Source organism: Plectropomus leopardus, chromosome 24, assembly GCF_026936395.1.
Source record: "Plectropomus leopardus strain MGB_pleo_1.0 chromosome 24, ASM2693639v1, whole genome shotgun sequence".
NCBI classification, from domain to species: domain Eukaryota; kingdom Metazoa; phylum Chordata; class Actinopteri; order Perciformes; family Serranidae; genus Plectropomus; species Plectropomus leopardus.
The window spans coordinates 17,501-31,645 of NC_142199.1; the positions used below are offsets into that span (position 1 = coordinate 17,501).

Here is a 14,145-nt window from a genome sequence, read left to right on the forward strand (position 1 = left end):
GAATGTGGAAGTTGGAAGATGGAAGGTGTACTATCGAAGTTCGAAGTTGGAATGTGGAATGTGGAAGTTGGAAGTTGGAAGGTGGTAGGTGGAATGTGGAAGTTGGAAGGTGGAATGTGGAAGTTGGAAGATGGAAGGTGTACTGTCGAAGTTCGAAGTTGGAATGTGGAAGTTGGAAGGTGGAATGTGGAATGTGGAAGTTGGAAGTTGGAAGTTGGAAGGTGGAATGTGGAAGTTGGAAGTTGGAAGGTGGAATGTGGAAGTCGGAAGATGGAAGGTGTACTGTTGAAGTTCAAAGTTGGAATGTGCAAGTTGGAAGATGGAAGTTGGAAGATAGAAGGTGGAAGTTAGAAGCTGGAAGTTGGAAGTTGGAAGGTGGAATATGGAAGGTGAAAGGTGGAAGGTGGAAGTTGGAAGGTGGAATGTGGAAGTTGGAAGATGGAAGGTGTAACCCACCAAGATTTTAGAGAGATGAATAAATGGTGACGTTTAATCTTGGAATGATTGGAATACGTTTAAAAATGGTGAAATAACAGCTATTCACATTAATGGAAAAAATGAATTATCAATAAGAAATTGGAAGTTGGAATGTGGAATGTGGAAGTTGGAAGTTTGAAGTTGGAAGTTGGAAGGTGGAATGTGGAAGGTGGTAGGTGGAATGTGGAAGTTGGAAGACGGAAGGTGTACTGTCGAAGTTCGAAGTTGGAATGTGGAAGTTGGAAGTTGGAAATTGGAAGGTGGAAGGTGGAATGTGGAAGTTGGAAGATGGAAGGTGTACTGTTGAAGTTCAAAGTTGGAATGTGGAAGTTGGAAGATGGAAGTTGGAAGATAGAAAGTGGAATGTGGAAGTTGGAAGTTGGAAGGTGGAAGGTGGAAGTTGGAAGTTGAAATGTGGAAGTTGGAAGATGGAAGGTGGAAGGTGGAAGTTGGAAGTTGGAAGATAGAAGGTGGAATGTGGAAGTTGGAAGTTGAAAGGTGGAAGTTGGAAGTTGGAAGGTGGAAGGTGGTAGGTGGAATGTGGAAGTTGGAAGACGGAAGGTGTACTGTCGAAGTTCGAAGTTGGAATGTGGAAGTTGGAAGTTGGAAGTTGGAAATTGGAAGGTGGAAGGTGGAATGTGGAAGTTGGAAGATGGAAGGTGTACTGTTGAAGTTCAAAGTTGGAATGTAGAAGTTGGAAGATGGAAGTTGGAAGATAGAAAGTGGAATGTGGAAGTTGGAAGTTGGAAGGTGGAAGTTGGAAGTTGAAATGTGGAAGTTGGAAGATGGAAGGTGGAAGGTGTACTATCAAAGTTCGAAGTTGGAATGTGGAAGTTGGAAGTTGGAAGTTGGAAGGTGGAAGGTGGAAGTTGGAAGTTGAAATGTGGAAGTTGGAAGATGGAAGGTGGAAGGTGGAAGTTGGAAGATGGAATGTGGAAGTTGGAAGATGGAAGGTGTAACCCACCAAGATTTTAAAGAGATGAATAAATGGTGACGTTTAATCTTGGAATGATTGGAATACGTTTAAAAATGGTGAAATAACAGCTATTCACATTAATGGAAAAAATGAATTAAATCAATAAGAAATTGGAAGTTGGAATGTGGAATGTGGAATGTGGAAGTTGGAAGTTGGAAGATGGAAGATGGAAGATGGAAATTGGAAGATGGAAGATGGAAGACGGAAGATGGAATGTGGAAGTTGGAAGTTGGAATGTGGAAGTTGGAAGATGGAAGTTGGAAGATGGAATGTGGAAGTTGGAAGATGGAAGATGGAAGGTGTACTATCGAAGTTGGAAGTTGGAATGTGGAAGTTGGAAGTTGGAAGGTGGTAGGTGGAATGTGGAAGTTGGAAGATGGAAGGTGGTAGGTGGAATGTGGAAGTTGGAAGATGGAAGGTGTACTGTCAAGTTCGGGTTGGAATGTGGAAGTTGGAAGGTGGAAGGTGGAATGTGGAATGAGGAATGTGGAATGTGGAAGTTGGAAGGTGGAAGGTGGAATGTGGAAGTTGTAAGTTGTAAGTTGGAAGGTGGTCGGTGGAATGTGGAAGTTGGAAGATGGAAGGTGTACTGTCGAAGTTCGAAGTTGGAATGTGGAAGTTGGAAGGTGGAAGGTGGAAGGTGGAATGTGGAATGTGGAAGTTGGAAGTTGGAAGGTGGAATGTGGAAGCTGGAAGCTGGAATGTGGAATGTGGAAGTTGGAAGTTGGAAGATGGAAGATGGAAATTGAAAGATGGAAGATGGAAGATGGAAGATGGAAGATGGAAGTTGGAATGTGGAAGTTGGAAGATGGAAGATGGAATGTGGAATGTCGAAGTTGGAAGATGGAAGATGGAAGTTGGAAGATGGAAGGTGTACTGTCTAATTTCGTAGTTGTAATGTGGAATGTGGAAGTTGAAAGGTGGTAGGTGGAATGTGGAAGTTGGAAGATGGAAGGTGGTAGGTGGAATGTGGAAGTTGGAAGATGGAAGGTGTACTGTCGAAGTTCGAAGTTGGAATGTGGAAGTTGGAAGGTGGAAGGTGGAAGGTGGAATGTGGAATGAGGAAGGTGGAATGTGGAAGTTGGAAGGTGGTCGGTGGAATGTGGAAGTTGGAAGATGGAAGGTGTACTGTCGAAGTTCGAAGTTGGAATGTGGAAGTTGGAAGATGGAAGTTGGAAGATGGAATGTGGAAGTTGGAAGATGGAAGATGGAAGGTGTACTATCGAAGTTGGAAGTTGGAATGTGGAAGTTGGAAGTTGGAAGGTGGTAGGTGGAATGTGGAAGTTGGAAGATGGAAGGTGGTAGGTGGAATGTGGAAGTTGGAAGATGGAAGGTGTACTGTCGAAGTTCGAAGTTGGAATGTGGAAGTTGGAAGGTGGAAGGTGAAATGTGGAATGAGGAATGTGGAATGTGGAAGTTGGAAGGTGGAAGGTGGAATGTGGAAGTTGTAAGTTGTAAGTTGGAAGGTGGTCGGTGGAATGTGGAAGTTGGAAGATGGAAGGTGTACTGTCGAAGTTCGAAGTTGGAATGTGGAAGTTGGAAGGTGGAAGGTGGAAGGTGGAATGTGGAATGTGGAAGTTGGAAGTTGGAAGGTGGTAGGTGGAATGTGGAAGTTGGAAGGTGGAATGTGGAAGTTGGAAGATGGAAGGTGTACTGTCGAAGTTCGAAGTTGGAATGTGGAAGTTGGAAGGTGGAATGTGGAATGTGGAATGTGGAAGTTGGAAGTTGGAAGTTGGAAGGTGGAATGTGGAAGTTGGAAGTTGGAAGGTGGAATGTGGAAGTCGGAAGATGGAAGGTGGACTGTTGAAGTTCGAAGGTGGAATGTGGAAGTTGGAAGGTGGAAGGTGGAATGTGGAATGAGGAATGTGGAATGTGGAAGTTGGAAGGTGGAAGGTGGAATGTGGAAGTTGTAAGTTGTAAGTTGGAAGGTGGTCGGTGGAATGTGGAAGTTGGAAGATGGAAGGTGTACTGTCGAAGTTCGAAGTTGGAATGTGGAAGTTGGAAGGTGGAAGGTGGAAGGTGGAATGTGGAATGTGGAAGTTGGAAGTTGGAAGGTGGAATGTGGAAGCTGGAAGCTGGAATGTGGAATGTGGAAGTTGGAAGTTGGAAGATGGAAGATGGAAATTGAAAGATGGAAGATGGAAGACGGAAGATGGAATGTGGAAGTTGGAATGTGGAAGTTGGAAGATGGAAGATGGAAGTTGGAAGATGGAATGTGGAAGTTGGAAGATGGAATGTGGAAGTTGGAAGATGGAAGGTGTACTATCAAAGTTCGAAGTTGGAATGTGGAATGTGGAAGTTGGAAGGTGGTAGGTGGAATGTGGAAGTTGGAAGATGGAAGGTGGTAGGTGGAATGTGGAAGTTGGAAGATGGAAGGTGTACTGTCGAAGTTCGAAGTTGGAATGTGGAAGTTGGAAGGTGGAAGGTGGAAGGTGGAAGGAGGAATGTGGAATGTGGAAGTTGGAAGGTGGTCGTGGAATGTGGAAGTTGGAAGATGGAAGGTGTACTGTCGAAGTTCGAAGTTGGAATGTGGAAGTTGGAAGATGGAAGTTGGAAGATGGAATGTGGAAGTTGGAAGATGGAAGATGGAAGGTGTACTATCGAAGTTGGAAGTTGGAATGTGGAAGTTGGAAGTTGGAAGGTGGTAGGTGGAATGTGGAAGTTGGAAGATGGAAGGTGGTAGGTGGAATGTGGAAGTTGGAAGATGGAAGGTGTACTGTCGAAGTTCGAAGTTGGAATGTGGAAGTTGGAAGGTGGAAGGTGAAATGTGGAATGAGGAATGTGGAATGTGGAAGTTGGAAGGTGGAAGGTGGAATGTGGAAGTTGTAAGTTGTAAGTTGGAAGGTGGTCGGTGGAATGTGGAAGTTGGAAGATGGAAGGTGTACTGTCGAAGTTCGAAGTTGGAATGTGGAAGTTGGAAGGTGGAAGGTGGAAGGTGGAATGTGGAATGTGGAAGTTGGAAGTTGGAAGGTGGTAGGTGGAATGTGGAAGTTGGAAGGTGGAATGTGGAAGTTGGAAGATGGAAGGTGTACTGTCGAAGTTCGAAGTTGGAATGTGGAAGTTGGAAGGTGGAATGTGGAATGTGGAATGTGGAAGTTGGAAGTTGGAAGTTGGAAGGTGGAATGTGGAAGTTGGAAGTTGGAAGGTGGAATGTGGAAGTCGGAAGATGGAAGGTGTACTGTTGAAGTTCAAAGTTGGAATGTGCAAGTTGGAAGATGGAAGTTGGAAGATAGAAGGTGGAAGTTAGAAGCTGGAAGTTGGAAGTTGGAAGGTGGAATATGGAAGGTGAAAGGTGGAAGGTGGAAGTTGGAAGGTGGAATGTGGAAGTTGGAAGATGGAAGGTGTAACCCACCAAGATTTTAGAGAGATGAATAAATGGTGACGTTTAATCTTGGAATGATTGGAATACGTTTAAAAATGGTGAAATAACAGCTATTCACATTAATGGAAAAAATGAATTATCAATAAGAAATTGGAAGTTGGAATGTGGAATGTGGAAGTTGGAAGTTTGAAGTTGGAAGTTGGAAGGTGGAATGTGGAAGGTGGAAGGTGGAAGGTGGTAGGTGGAATGTGGAAGTTGGAAGACGGAAGGTGTACTGTCGAAGTTCGAAGTTGGAATGTGGAAGTTGGAAGTTGGAAATTGGAAGGTGGAAGGTGGAATGTGGAAGTTGGAAGATGGAAGGTGTACTGTTGAAGTTCAAAGTTGGAAGGTGGAAGTTGGAAGATGGAAGTTGGAAGATGGAAGGTGGAAGGTGGAAGATGGAAGATGGAAGGTGGAAGGTGGAAGATGGAAGATGGAAGGTGGAAGGTGGAAGATGGAAGGTGGAAGGTGGAAGATGGAAGTTGGAAGATGGAAGATGGAAGGTGGAAGGTGGAAGATGGAAGGTGGAAGATGGAAGTTGGAAGGTGGAAGGTGGTAGGTGGAATGTGGAAGTTGGAAGGTGGAAGGTGGAATGTCGAAGTTCGAAGTTGGAAGGTGGAAGTTGGAAGTTGGAAGTTGGAAATTGGAAGGTGGAAGGTGGAATGTGGAAGTTGGAAGATGGAAGGTGTACTGTTGAAGTTCAAAGTTGGAATGTAGAAGTTGGAAGATGGAAGTTGGAAGATAGAAAGTGGAATGTGGAAGTTGGAAGTTGGAAGGTGGAAGTTGGAAGTTGAAATGTGGAAGTTGGAAGATGGAAGGTGGAAGGTGTACTATCAAAGTTCGAAGTTGGAATGTGGAAGTTGGAAGTTGGAAGGTGGAAGGTGGAAGTTGGAAGTTGGAATGTGGAAGTTGGAATGTGGAAGGTGGAAGTTGGAAGTTGGAAGGTGGAATGTGAAAGTTGGAAGATGGAAGGTGTAACCCACCAAGATTTTAAAGAGAAGAATAAATGGTAATGTTTAATCTTTGACTGATTGGAATACGTTTAAAAATGGTGAAATCACAGCTATTCACATTAATGGAAAAATGAATGAAATCAATAAGAAATTGGAAGTTGGAAGATGGAAGATGGAATGTGGAAGATGGAAGATGGAAGATGGAAGGTGGAATGTGGAAGTTGGAAGATGGAAGATGGAAGACGGAAGATGGAATGTGGAAGTTGGAAGTTGGAATGTGGAAGTTGGAAGATGGAAGTTGGAAGATGGAATGTGGAAGTTGGAAGATGGAAGATGGAAGGTGTACTATCGAAGTTGGAAGTTGGAATGTGGAAGTTGGAAGTTGGAAGGTGGTAGGTGGAATGTGGAAGTTGGAAGATGGAAGGTGGTAGGTGGAATGTGGAAGTTGGAAGATGGAAGGTGTACTGTCGAAGTTCGAAGTTGGAATGTGGAAGTTGGAAGGTGGAAGGTGAAATGTGGAATGAGGAATGTGGAATGTGGAAGTTGGAAGGTGGAAGGTGGAATGTGGAAGTTGGAAGTTGGAAGGTGGAAGGTGGTCGGTGGAATGTGGAAGTTGGAAGATGGAAGGTGTACTGTCGAAGTTCGAAGTTGGAATGTGGAAGTTGGAAGGTGGAAGGTGGAAGGTGGAATGTGGAATGTGGAAGTTGGAAGGTGGAAGGTGGAAGGTGGAAGCTGGAAGGTGGAATGTGGAATGTGGAAGTTGGAAGTTGGAAGATGGAAGATGGAAGATGGAAATTGAAAGATGGAAGATGGAAGACGGAAGATGGAATGTGGAAGTTGGAATGTGGAAGTTGGAAGATGGAAGATGGAAGGTGGAAGATGGAATGTGGAAGTTGGAAGATGGAATGTGGAAGTTGGAAGATGGAAGGTGTACTATCAAAGTTCGAAGTTGGAATGTGGAATGTGGAAGTTGGAAGGTGGTAGGTGGAATGTGGAAGTTGGAAGATGGAAGGTGGTAGGTGGAATGTGGAAGTTGGAAGATGGAAGGTGTACTGTCGAAGTTCGAAGTTGGAAGGTGGAAGTTGGAAGGTGGAAGGTGGAAGGTGGAATGTGGAATGAGGAATGTGGAATGTGGAAGTTGGAAGGTGGTCGGTGGAATGTGGAAGTTGGAAGATGGAAGGTGTACTGTCGAAGTTCGAAGTTGGAATGTGGAAGTTGGAAGATGGAAGTTGGAAGATGGAATGTGGAAGTTGGAAGATGGAAGATGGAAGGTGTACTATCGCAGTTAGAAAGTTGGAATGTGGAAGTTGGAAGTTGGAAGGTGGTAGGTGGAATGTGGAAGTTGGAAGATGGAAGGTGGTAGGTGGAATGTGGAAGTTGGAAGATGGAAGGTGTACTGTCGAAGTTCGAAGTTGGAATGTGGAAGTTGGAAGGTGGAAGGTGAAATGTGGAATGAGGAATGTGGAATGTGGAAGTTGGAAGGTGGAAGGTGGAATGTGGAAGTTGTAAGTTGGAAGTTGGAAGGTGGAAGGTGGAATGTGGAAGTTGGAAGGTGGAAGGTGTACGGTCGAAGTTCAAGTTGGAATGTGGAAGTTGGAAGGTGGAAGGTGGAAGGTGGAATGTGGAATGTGGAAGTTGGAAGTTGGAAGGTGGAATGTGGACGCTGGAAGCTGGAAGCTGGAATGTGGAATGTGGAAGTTGGAAGTTGGAAGATGGAAGATGGAAGTTGGAAGATGGAAGATGGAAGATGGAAGATGGAAGGTGGAAGATGGAAGGTGGAAGATGGAAGATGGAAGGTGGAAGGTGGAAGATGGAAGGTGGAAGTTGGAAGATGGAAGGTGGAAGATGGAAGATGGAAGGTGTACTATCAAAGTTCGAAGTTGGAATGTGGAATGTGGAAGTTGGAAGGTGGTAGGTGGAATGTGGAAGTTGGAAGATGGAAGGTGGTAGGTGGAATGTGGAAGTTGGAAGATGGAAGGTGTACTGTCGAAGTTCGAAGTTGGAATGTGGAAGTTGGAAGGTGGAAGGTGGAAGGTGGAATGTGGAATGAGGAATGTGGAATGTGGAAGTTGGAAGGTGGTCGGTGGAATGTGGAAGTTGGAAGATGGAAGGTGTACTGTCGAAGTTCGAAGTTGGAATGTGGAAGTTGGAAGTTGGAAGGTGGAAGGTGGAAGGTGGAATGTGGAATGTGGAATGTGGAATGTGGAAGTTGGAAGTTGGAAGGTGGAATGTGGAAGCTGGAAGGTGGAATGTGGAAGTTGGAAGATGGAAGTTGGAAGATAGAAGGTGGAATGTGGAAGTTGGAAGTTGGAAGGTGGAATGTGGAAGTTTGAAGATGGAAGGTGGAAGGTGGAAGTTGGAAGATGGAAGGAGTAACCCACCAAGATTTTAAAGAGATGAATAAATGGTGACGTTTAATCTTGGAATAATTGGAATACGTTTAAAAATGGTGAAATCACAGCTATTCACATTAATGGAAAAATGAATGAAATCAATAAGAAATTGGAAGTTGGAAGGTGGAATGTGGAAGTTGGAAGTTGGAAGGTGGAAGTTGGAAGTTGGAAGTTGGAAGTTGGAAGGTGGAAGGTGGAAGTTGGAAGTTGGAAGGTGGAAGGTGTAAGTTGGAAGATGGAAGGTGTAAGTTGGAAGATGGAAGTTGGAAGTTGGAAGTTGGAAGTTGGAAGGTGGAAGTTGGAAGTTGGAAGTTGGAAGGTGGAATGTGGAAGTTGGGAGATAGAAGGTGTAAGCCACCAAGATTTTAAAGAGAAGAATAAATGGTGATGTTTAATCTTGGAATGATTGGAATACGTTTAAAAATGGTGAAATAACAGCCATTCACATTAATGGAAAAAATGAGTGAAATCAATAAGAAATTGGAATAATTCCAAATCTCAATCTATTTTTCCTTGCGCCACCTGGTGGATATACTAAAAAATTGCATGGTCTCCAATCAACATAAAAGTGGTATCAAAAGATGGAGGCAAAAATCGCGAATTCAGTGGTGCAAGTTTGAAGGCTCTCTATGCTCAGGGAATTTTTTATTCAATGTTTTCAAAATATGGAATTATGGAAGGAGGGGTCTTTCGCGGGTCTGGGGGCTGAGACGATCATTTTGGTCTTGGTCCCGTCGTTCTACGACACTTTCGCAAAAATTAGATTTGCTCCTAATTAGGGTTAGAGTTAGGGTCAGGGTCAGGGAGGTAGCGGTGTTCTCAGAGACAGAAGCCGTCAGAGTGGCGCAGTGAGGGTCATCTCCTCCTCAGAGTCTCCTGCTGCTAAAGGAGAGGGTCTACACCGACTACTACAGCTCTACTGTAATACTTCAGAAATACTACTCTAACACTTACTGTCATACTACTGCAACACTACTACTGTAAACAACTATAGTACTAATGCAATACTAAATTACCACTGTAATACTGCTGTAATACTGCTGAAATACTAGTGTAATACTACAGAAGTACCACTGTTATACTACTTAGATATTACAGTAGTACCACTGTAAAGTAAAGTACTTTAATACTACAGTTATACGCAGCTGTGTTTTATGTATAAGATGGAAAAACTGTTTATGAACTAAAAGCTAAAGAGGAAACACATTTATTATTATTATTATTATTATTATTATTATTATTATTATTATTATTATTATTATTATTATTATTATTATTATTATCATTATATCACAATTTCATCATAAAGTTTTATGCACAGGTCTCTGTGTCCTTTTAATGTTTCCTTCTGGTTTTTAAAGATATTTTTGGGGTGTTTTGGCCTTTAGCTGATCGGACAGCACGGGTGTGAGGGGGGAGAGAGGGGGGAGGACATGCAGCAAAGGGCCGAGGCCGGAGTCGAGCCTGTGGCCGCTGCAGTGAGGACACAGCCTCTGTACATGGGGCGCCCGCTCTACCCACTGAGCCACCAGGCCCCCCTTTGTGCCCTTTCAAACTGGTTTTCCTCCTAGTTTCCTGCTAAATTTTGGGTCATTTCCTTTTTAGTTGCCAATTTCCTCGTTCTGGTTTTGACAAAATTAATTTACTTAATTCGCTGAAGGGTCGATAATTAAATATATAAATAAATACCTTAAAAAAAATGTAGCGCATGTTGGTGACACTGAGACCCATAAACCCACTCTGTGTTGGTCTCACCTGCTGCAGGTGTCACGGCAAGTCTTAGCCCCGCCCACCAGATGGATGGAGAAATGGTGGTGGTGGTGGGGGGTGTCACACCTTCACCGTCCGAATTAAAGAAAAAATGGAACAGAAGAAAGGAGACGAGCGACTGTGAGATGAGTTTAATACAGATTTGCCAGTAACACCTGATCAACAAAAGCTGATATATTGATAAGCCACTCCCTGATCGTCCAGCTCCTACATTCACAAACGAAGTCTTATTGCCATAAATTAGTCACGTGATGCTTCAGCAGGAGCTCAAGTCTTTGTACTACTGTCAGGAACCAACGCAGCGAGCTCAAACCCGCCCAGCCGCCAGGAGAAAACACATTTCCACAAACCTAAATCAACATTTAAAGGGACGCAATATCTGAGGAAATGCTATGACACCTAGGAGAGATGGCCGATACATGGGAGGGACAGCCGACACAAAGGAGAGATGCCCAACACCTAAAAGAGACGCCCAACACCTAGGAGAGACACCTGACACCTGGGAGAGAAGCCCAATACCTAGGAGAGCAACCTGACACATAGGAGAGATGCCTGACACCTAGGAGAGACAGCTGACACCTGGGAGAGATGGCCACCAACTGGGGGAGATGCCTGACACCTAGGAGACGCCTGACACCTAGGAAAGACACCCGGCACCTCGGACAGATGTCTGACACCTAGGAGAGAAGGCTGATACCTAGGAGAGATGCCAAAGGTGGACGGTTTTAGGGACTGGTTTCCAGGTGCCCTTTTTTTTGCCACCAAACCTGGGTTGGTTCCGCTGACAATTGGCAAGTTTGCAGACACTTTTTTTTTGTGTTTTTTGGTGACTCATGAGAAACGTAAAGTTTAAATGTGTCTGCTACATAATGACATACAAACTAATCTGTGGCTTTCAGAAACAAACAATGCCAACATTTTTTCTGGCGACTGGGTCGGTGAACCAACACCGTCCTGACAGTCGGTCCTTCGCTCCTTCCGTCTGCGTCGATGTTTGAGTTATATAAAATGTTTGTCGTTTTGGATCCAAACTTTTCAAATGTTCATTCATTCAGAGATGATTTGTTACAGACATGAAAATTCAAACATTTACAAGCTGGTGATTTTACATCCCGAGTGCTATGAAGAGATTCCTGTTATATACACATGAAGACACGTGGCCACGCCCCCTCCCGTCACCTGAAAAACCACATCGGCGGAGCTAGACATTTGTCCGACCATCATCATGATCCAGCTCCACCAAACCTAAAACTAAAAACAGACAAAATGAGACAAACACGAGCCGGTGACTCCAGCCCCGAAACAAAAACAAAACAAAACATAAAAAACAACAAAAACTACCCTGAACCAAAATAAAGTTAAAATGATCCAGTTTGTCTCAGACCGATCCGGTCTGTCGAGTCTTTGGGGGACTCAGCGCCCCTGAGTGTCGGAGCAGAGGTAGTGCCACACGCTTCACAAAGATGGGAGGAGCTGAATGTCGATGACGCGTTCGTTTGAACACACCTGGGAGCACCAGGTGGGCGGAGTTTACCACAACAGATCCTCAGTTAATCTCTTGAGCTTTTCTTTACCTCGTGAGGTGATTTTATTAACGGTAACATGTAGTTCAGCTAATCTGTGGAGTCCGTATCATCTAAAGGATCATCTCCATGTGAAGTTATAGTTATAGTCGAGTAAGACTCGACTTAATCCTGATTTAGAGATAATTGAACTAAAGACTCAAACTTGTATTACCTAAATTATTGTGAGAAATTTAAAAAAAAAAAAGAAAAATCTTTTTCAGAGTTAAGAGAAAGGGATATTTACAGATCAATCACATCACATGACCTTCATCACCCCGTCAGAACGAGGACTTTGAGGATTCAGAATGGAAGCCCAGAACGGCTGTACTTTCAGTTATTTTTTTTCCGTCATAAAAAGGAGCTTGGTTACCTTGAGATGACAAGTTAATTATCTCAATTTTTCTAGAAAGCAAGCTTTGTTATCTCAGAACCACGAGTTTGTTATTTTCTCATTTCATTATTTTGAGAAAACAAGTGTGAGTTTTTGTGATGTTGAGAGAGCAACCTTTGCTGAGTCAAAATCTGTCATTATCTTCTGAAAACAAGCTCTTTTCTGGAGACTACAAGTCAACTATTTTGTAATTTTAAGAAAGAAAATGTTATCTCAAGATTTCAGTTTATTACCTTTTTAAAGCATGCCCTTTTATATCGAGATAACAAGTTCATGATTTTAAGAAAGCAAATTCTGAAACCCTAACATAACCAATTTATTATTTCTCTTATTCATTTAGTTATTTAATTATTTTGAGAAAACAAGCTTTTGTTATCTCGTGATTTCCTCTTCTCAGAAAATGAAATTTGTGGAGAAATCTACCTTTTGTTTTCTGGAGAACGGACATAAATCAGCTCAGTATCAGGAGATATCAATAAAAATATTGATAACCCCGGGTGGATCTGTCCTTGTGGAGAAGATTTCTGAGCTTTTCAGATTCAGTAAAAGTCAGAAATGATTTGTGGAGTTCCCGCTGACTCTGAATAAATAAAGAGAGACTGATGGTGGTAAACTCGCTGCATTCACGGCACCGGGATCTTTAGAGCTACATTACATAGTTCAAACCTGTCCGTGATTGATCGGTTGATCGACCGATCGACTGATTGATTGGTTGATGAGTCACATCTGTCTGTTTTTGGCTTGTTTTCAAATTGCTGACCTCCCGCTGTTGCATGCAGAGCAGAAACATCGCCGATGGTCTCGGAGAGGCGGCGCAGCCCGGAGGAGGTTCGGGAGCCTCACTGCTGGGCCAACAGGGCGTTTCGGTTGGCCTTCATCTTCTCCAGACGTTTGGAGAGGTGGCTGTTACTGACCTCCAGCTCGTCGATCCGGTCCAGAGCCGAGCGCAGCTGCAGGACACCAAAACGCACCTTTAGATGGTTCCTCACGCACAAATGCAGCCGGAAATAAAAACGTGTTTGGGTTGATGAGAAAAAGACACAAAATTCAGACAAACACAACCAACAAAATGACAAACGGAAATTTCTGTGCCGCATTATAGATGATATACGTGCTCTGATTTTCATCACACAAAAAGGTTCACACACATTTTCCACGACTTTGACTTTGAGGGAAATTTGAAAAATGACATTCTCTAAATGGAAATCTTGTTTTGTTTTTTTGGCCCTTTCTGAGGATTTTTTAAACTTTTGGGTGTTTTTCTCTTTGTTTTCTTTTTTTTTTTAAATAAAACTTTTTAAAAACATTTTTAAAGAAAAAGATTTGGTGATTTAATTTTTTGGGGGAACTTTTTAAAGAAAAAAAAAGGCAATTTTCAAAGAGAAAATTTAGTTTTTTTGTTTAAACATTTTTGTCTTTGAAAATTTCTGGCAAGTTTGTTTTGTTTGTTCATGTTTTGATTTTTAAAGGAAACACTTACGGTGAATTTCAAAGAGAAATATTGCCTTTTTTAATTACAATTTTTTTGGTGATTTTTAAAGAAAACATACCTTCGAGGTTTGTAAAACCAAATTCCATGACTTTTCCAAAATGTTCAAGGTATAATTAGTTCTCACAAAGGTTTTCAGGGCTAAAATTGCTATTTGTAAATTCCATGACTTTTCCAGGTTTTTCATGACTGTATGAACTCTGTATTTATCCACAAGTCACAATGATTTGAGGGTTTTTAGTTGATTATTTGAAAGGTTTTTCTGTGACGTTTACTGGAAACACCTTCAAAGACAGAGATAATAAAAGTATGTTAAATACAATTAAGGAATACCAAAAAATGGAAAAAATAAAGTACCTAAAAAGAAAAAAATGAAATTGAAAATAAAAAATAATAAAATACACAAATGTATAAACAGTCAAATTAAAGGTTATGTTGGCCTCACTTCTCTCTGAAGTTTCCTCTTCTCAACTTTCAACTCGTCTTCAATCTTCTCTGCATTTTCAGACGCCGACCTGTATCGAGTCACCTGACCTTCCAGACGGATCACCTGAGCGAGATAAAAAAAGAGCAATAAGTAGATTTAATGTTTTGAATAAAAAGTGTCTTCATACGCCGACGATCCTGTTTTCTCTGAAGACAAAAGATTCAATGTGTCGACACTCACATTTTGTTCCAGCGTGGTGACTTCCTGTTCAGACTTCACCAGTTTGAACTTGAGATCACTGATTTGTCTGTTGGCATCTCCTAAAGAAAATAAATTGACAGCA

General features: G+C 42.5%; 1 protein-coding gene across 2 annotated transcripts in view; it reads right to left on the reverse strand.

Moving 5' to 3' along the window:
- Nucleotides 1-10,046: 10,046 nt before the first annotated feature.
- Nucleotides 10,047-14,145, reverse strand: part of LOC121963041 (leucine-rich repeat flightless-interacting protein 2-like) — a 30,662-nt gene continuing 26,563 nt past the window's right edge. For both annotated transcript variants that reach the window (XM_088074184.1, XM_088074183.1), the window contains 3 exons: nucleotides 14,043-14,122; nucleotides 13,821-13,925; nucleotides 10,047-12,836 (listed from right to left, as the gene is read on the reverse strand). In XM_088074184.1, coding sequence (XP_087930310.1) covers nucleotides 12,726-12,836; nucleotides 13,821-13,925; nucleotides 14,043-14,122 — 296 coding nt within the window. In that variant the 3' untranslated portion in view covers nucleotides 10,047-12,725. The remainder of the gene's footprint in view (nucleotides 12,837-13,820; nucleotides 13,926-14,042; nucleotides 14,123-14,145) is intronic.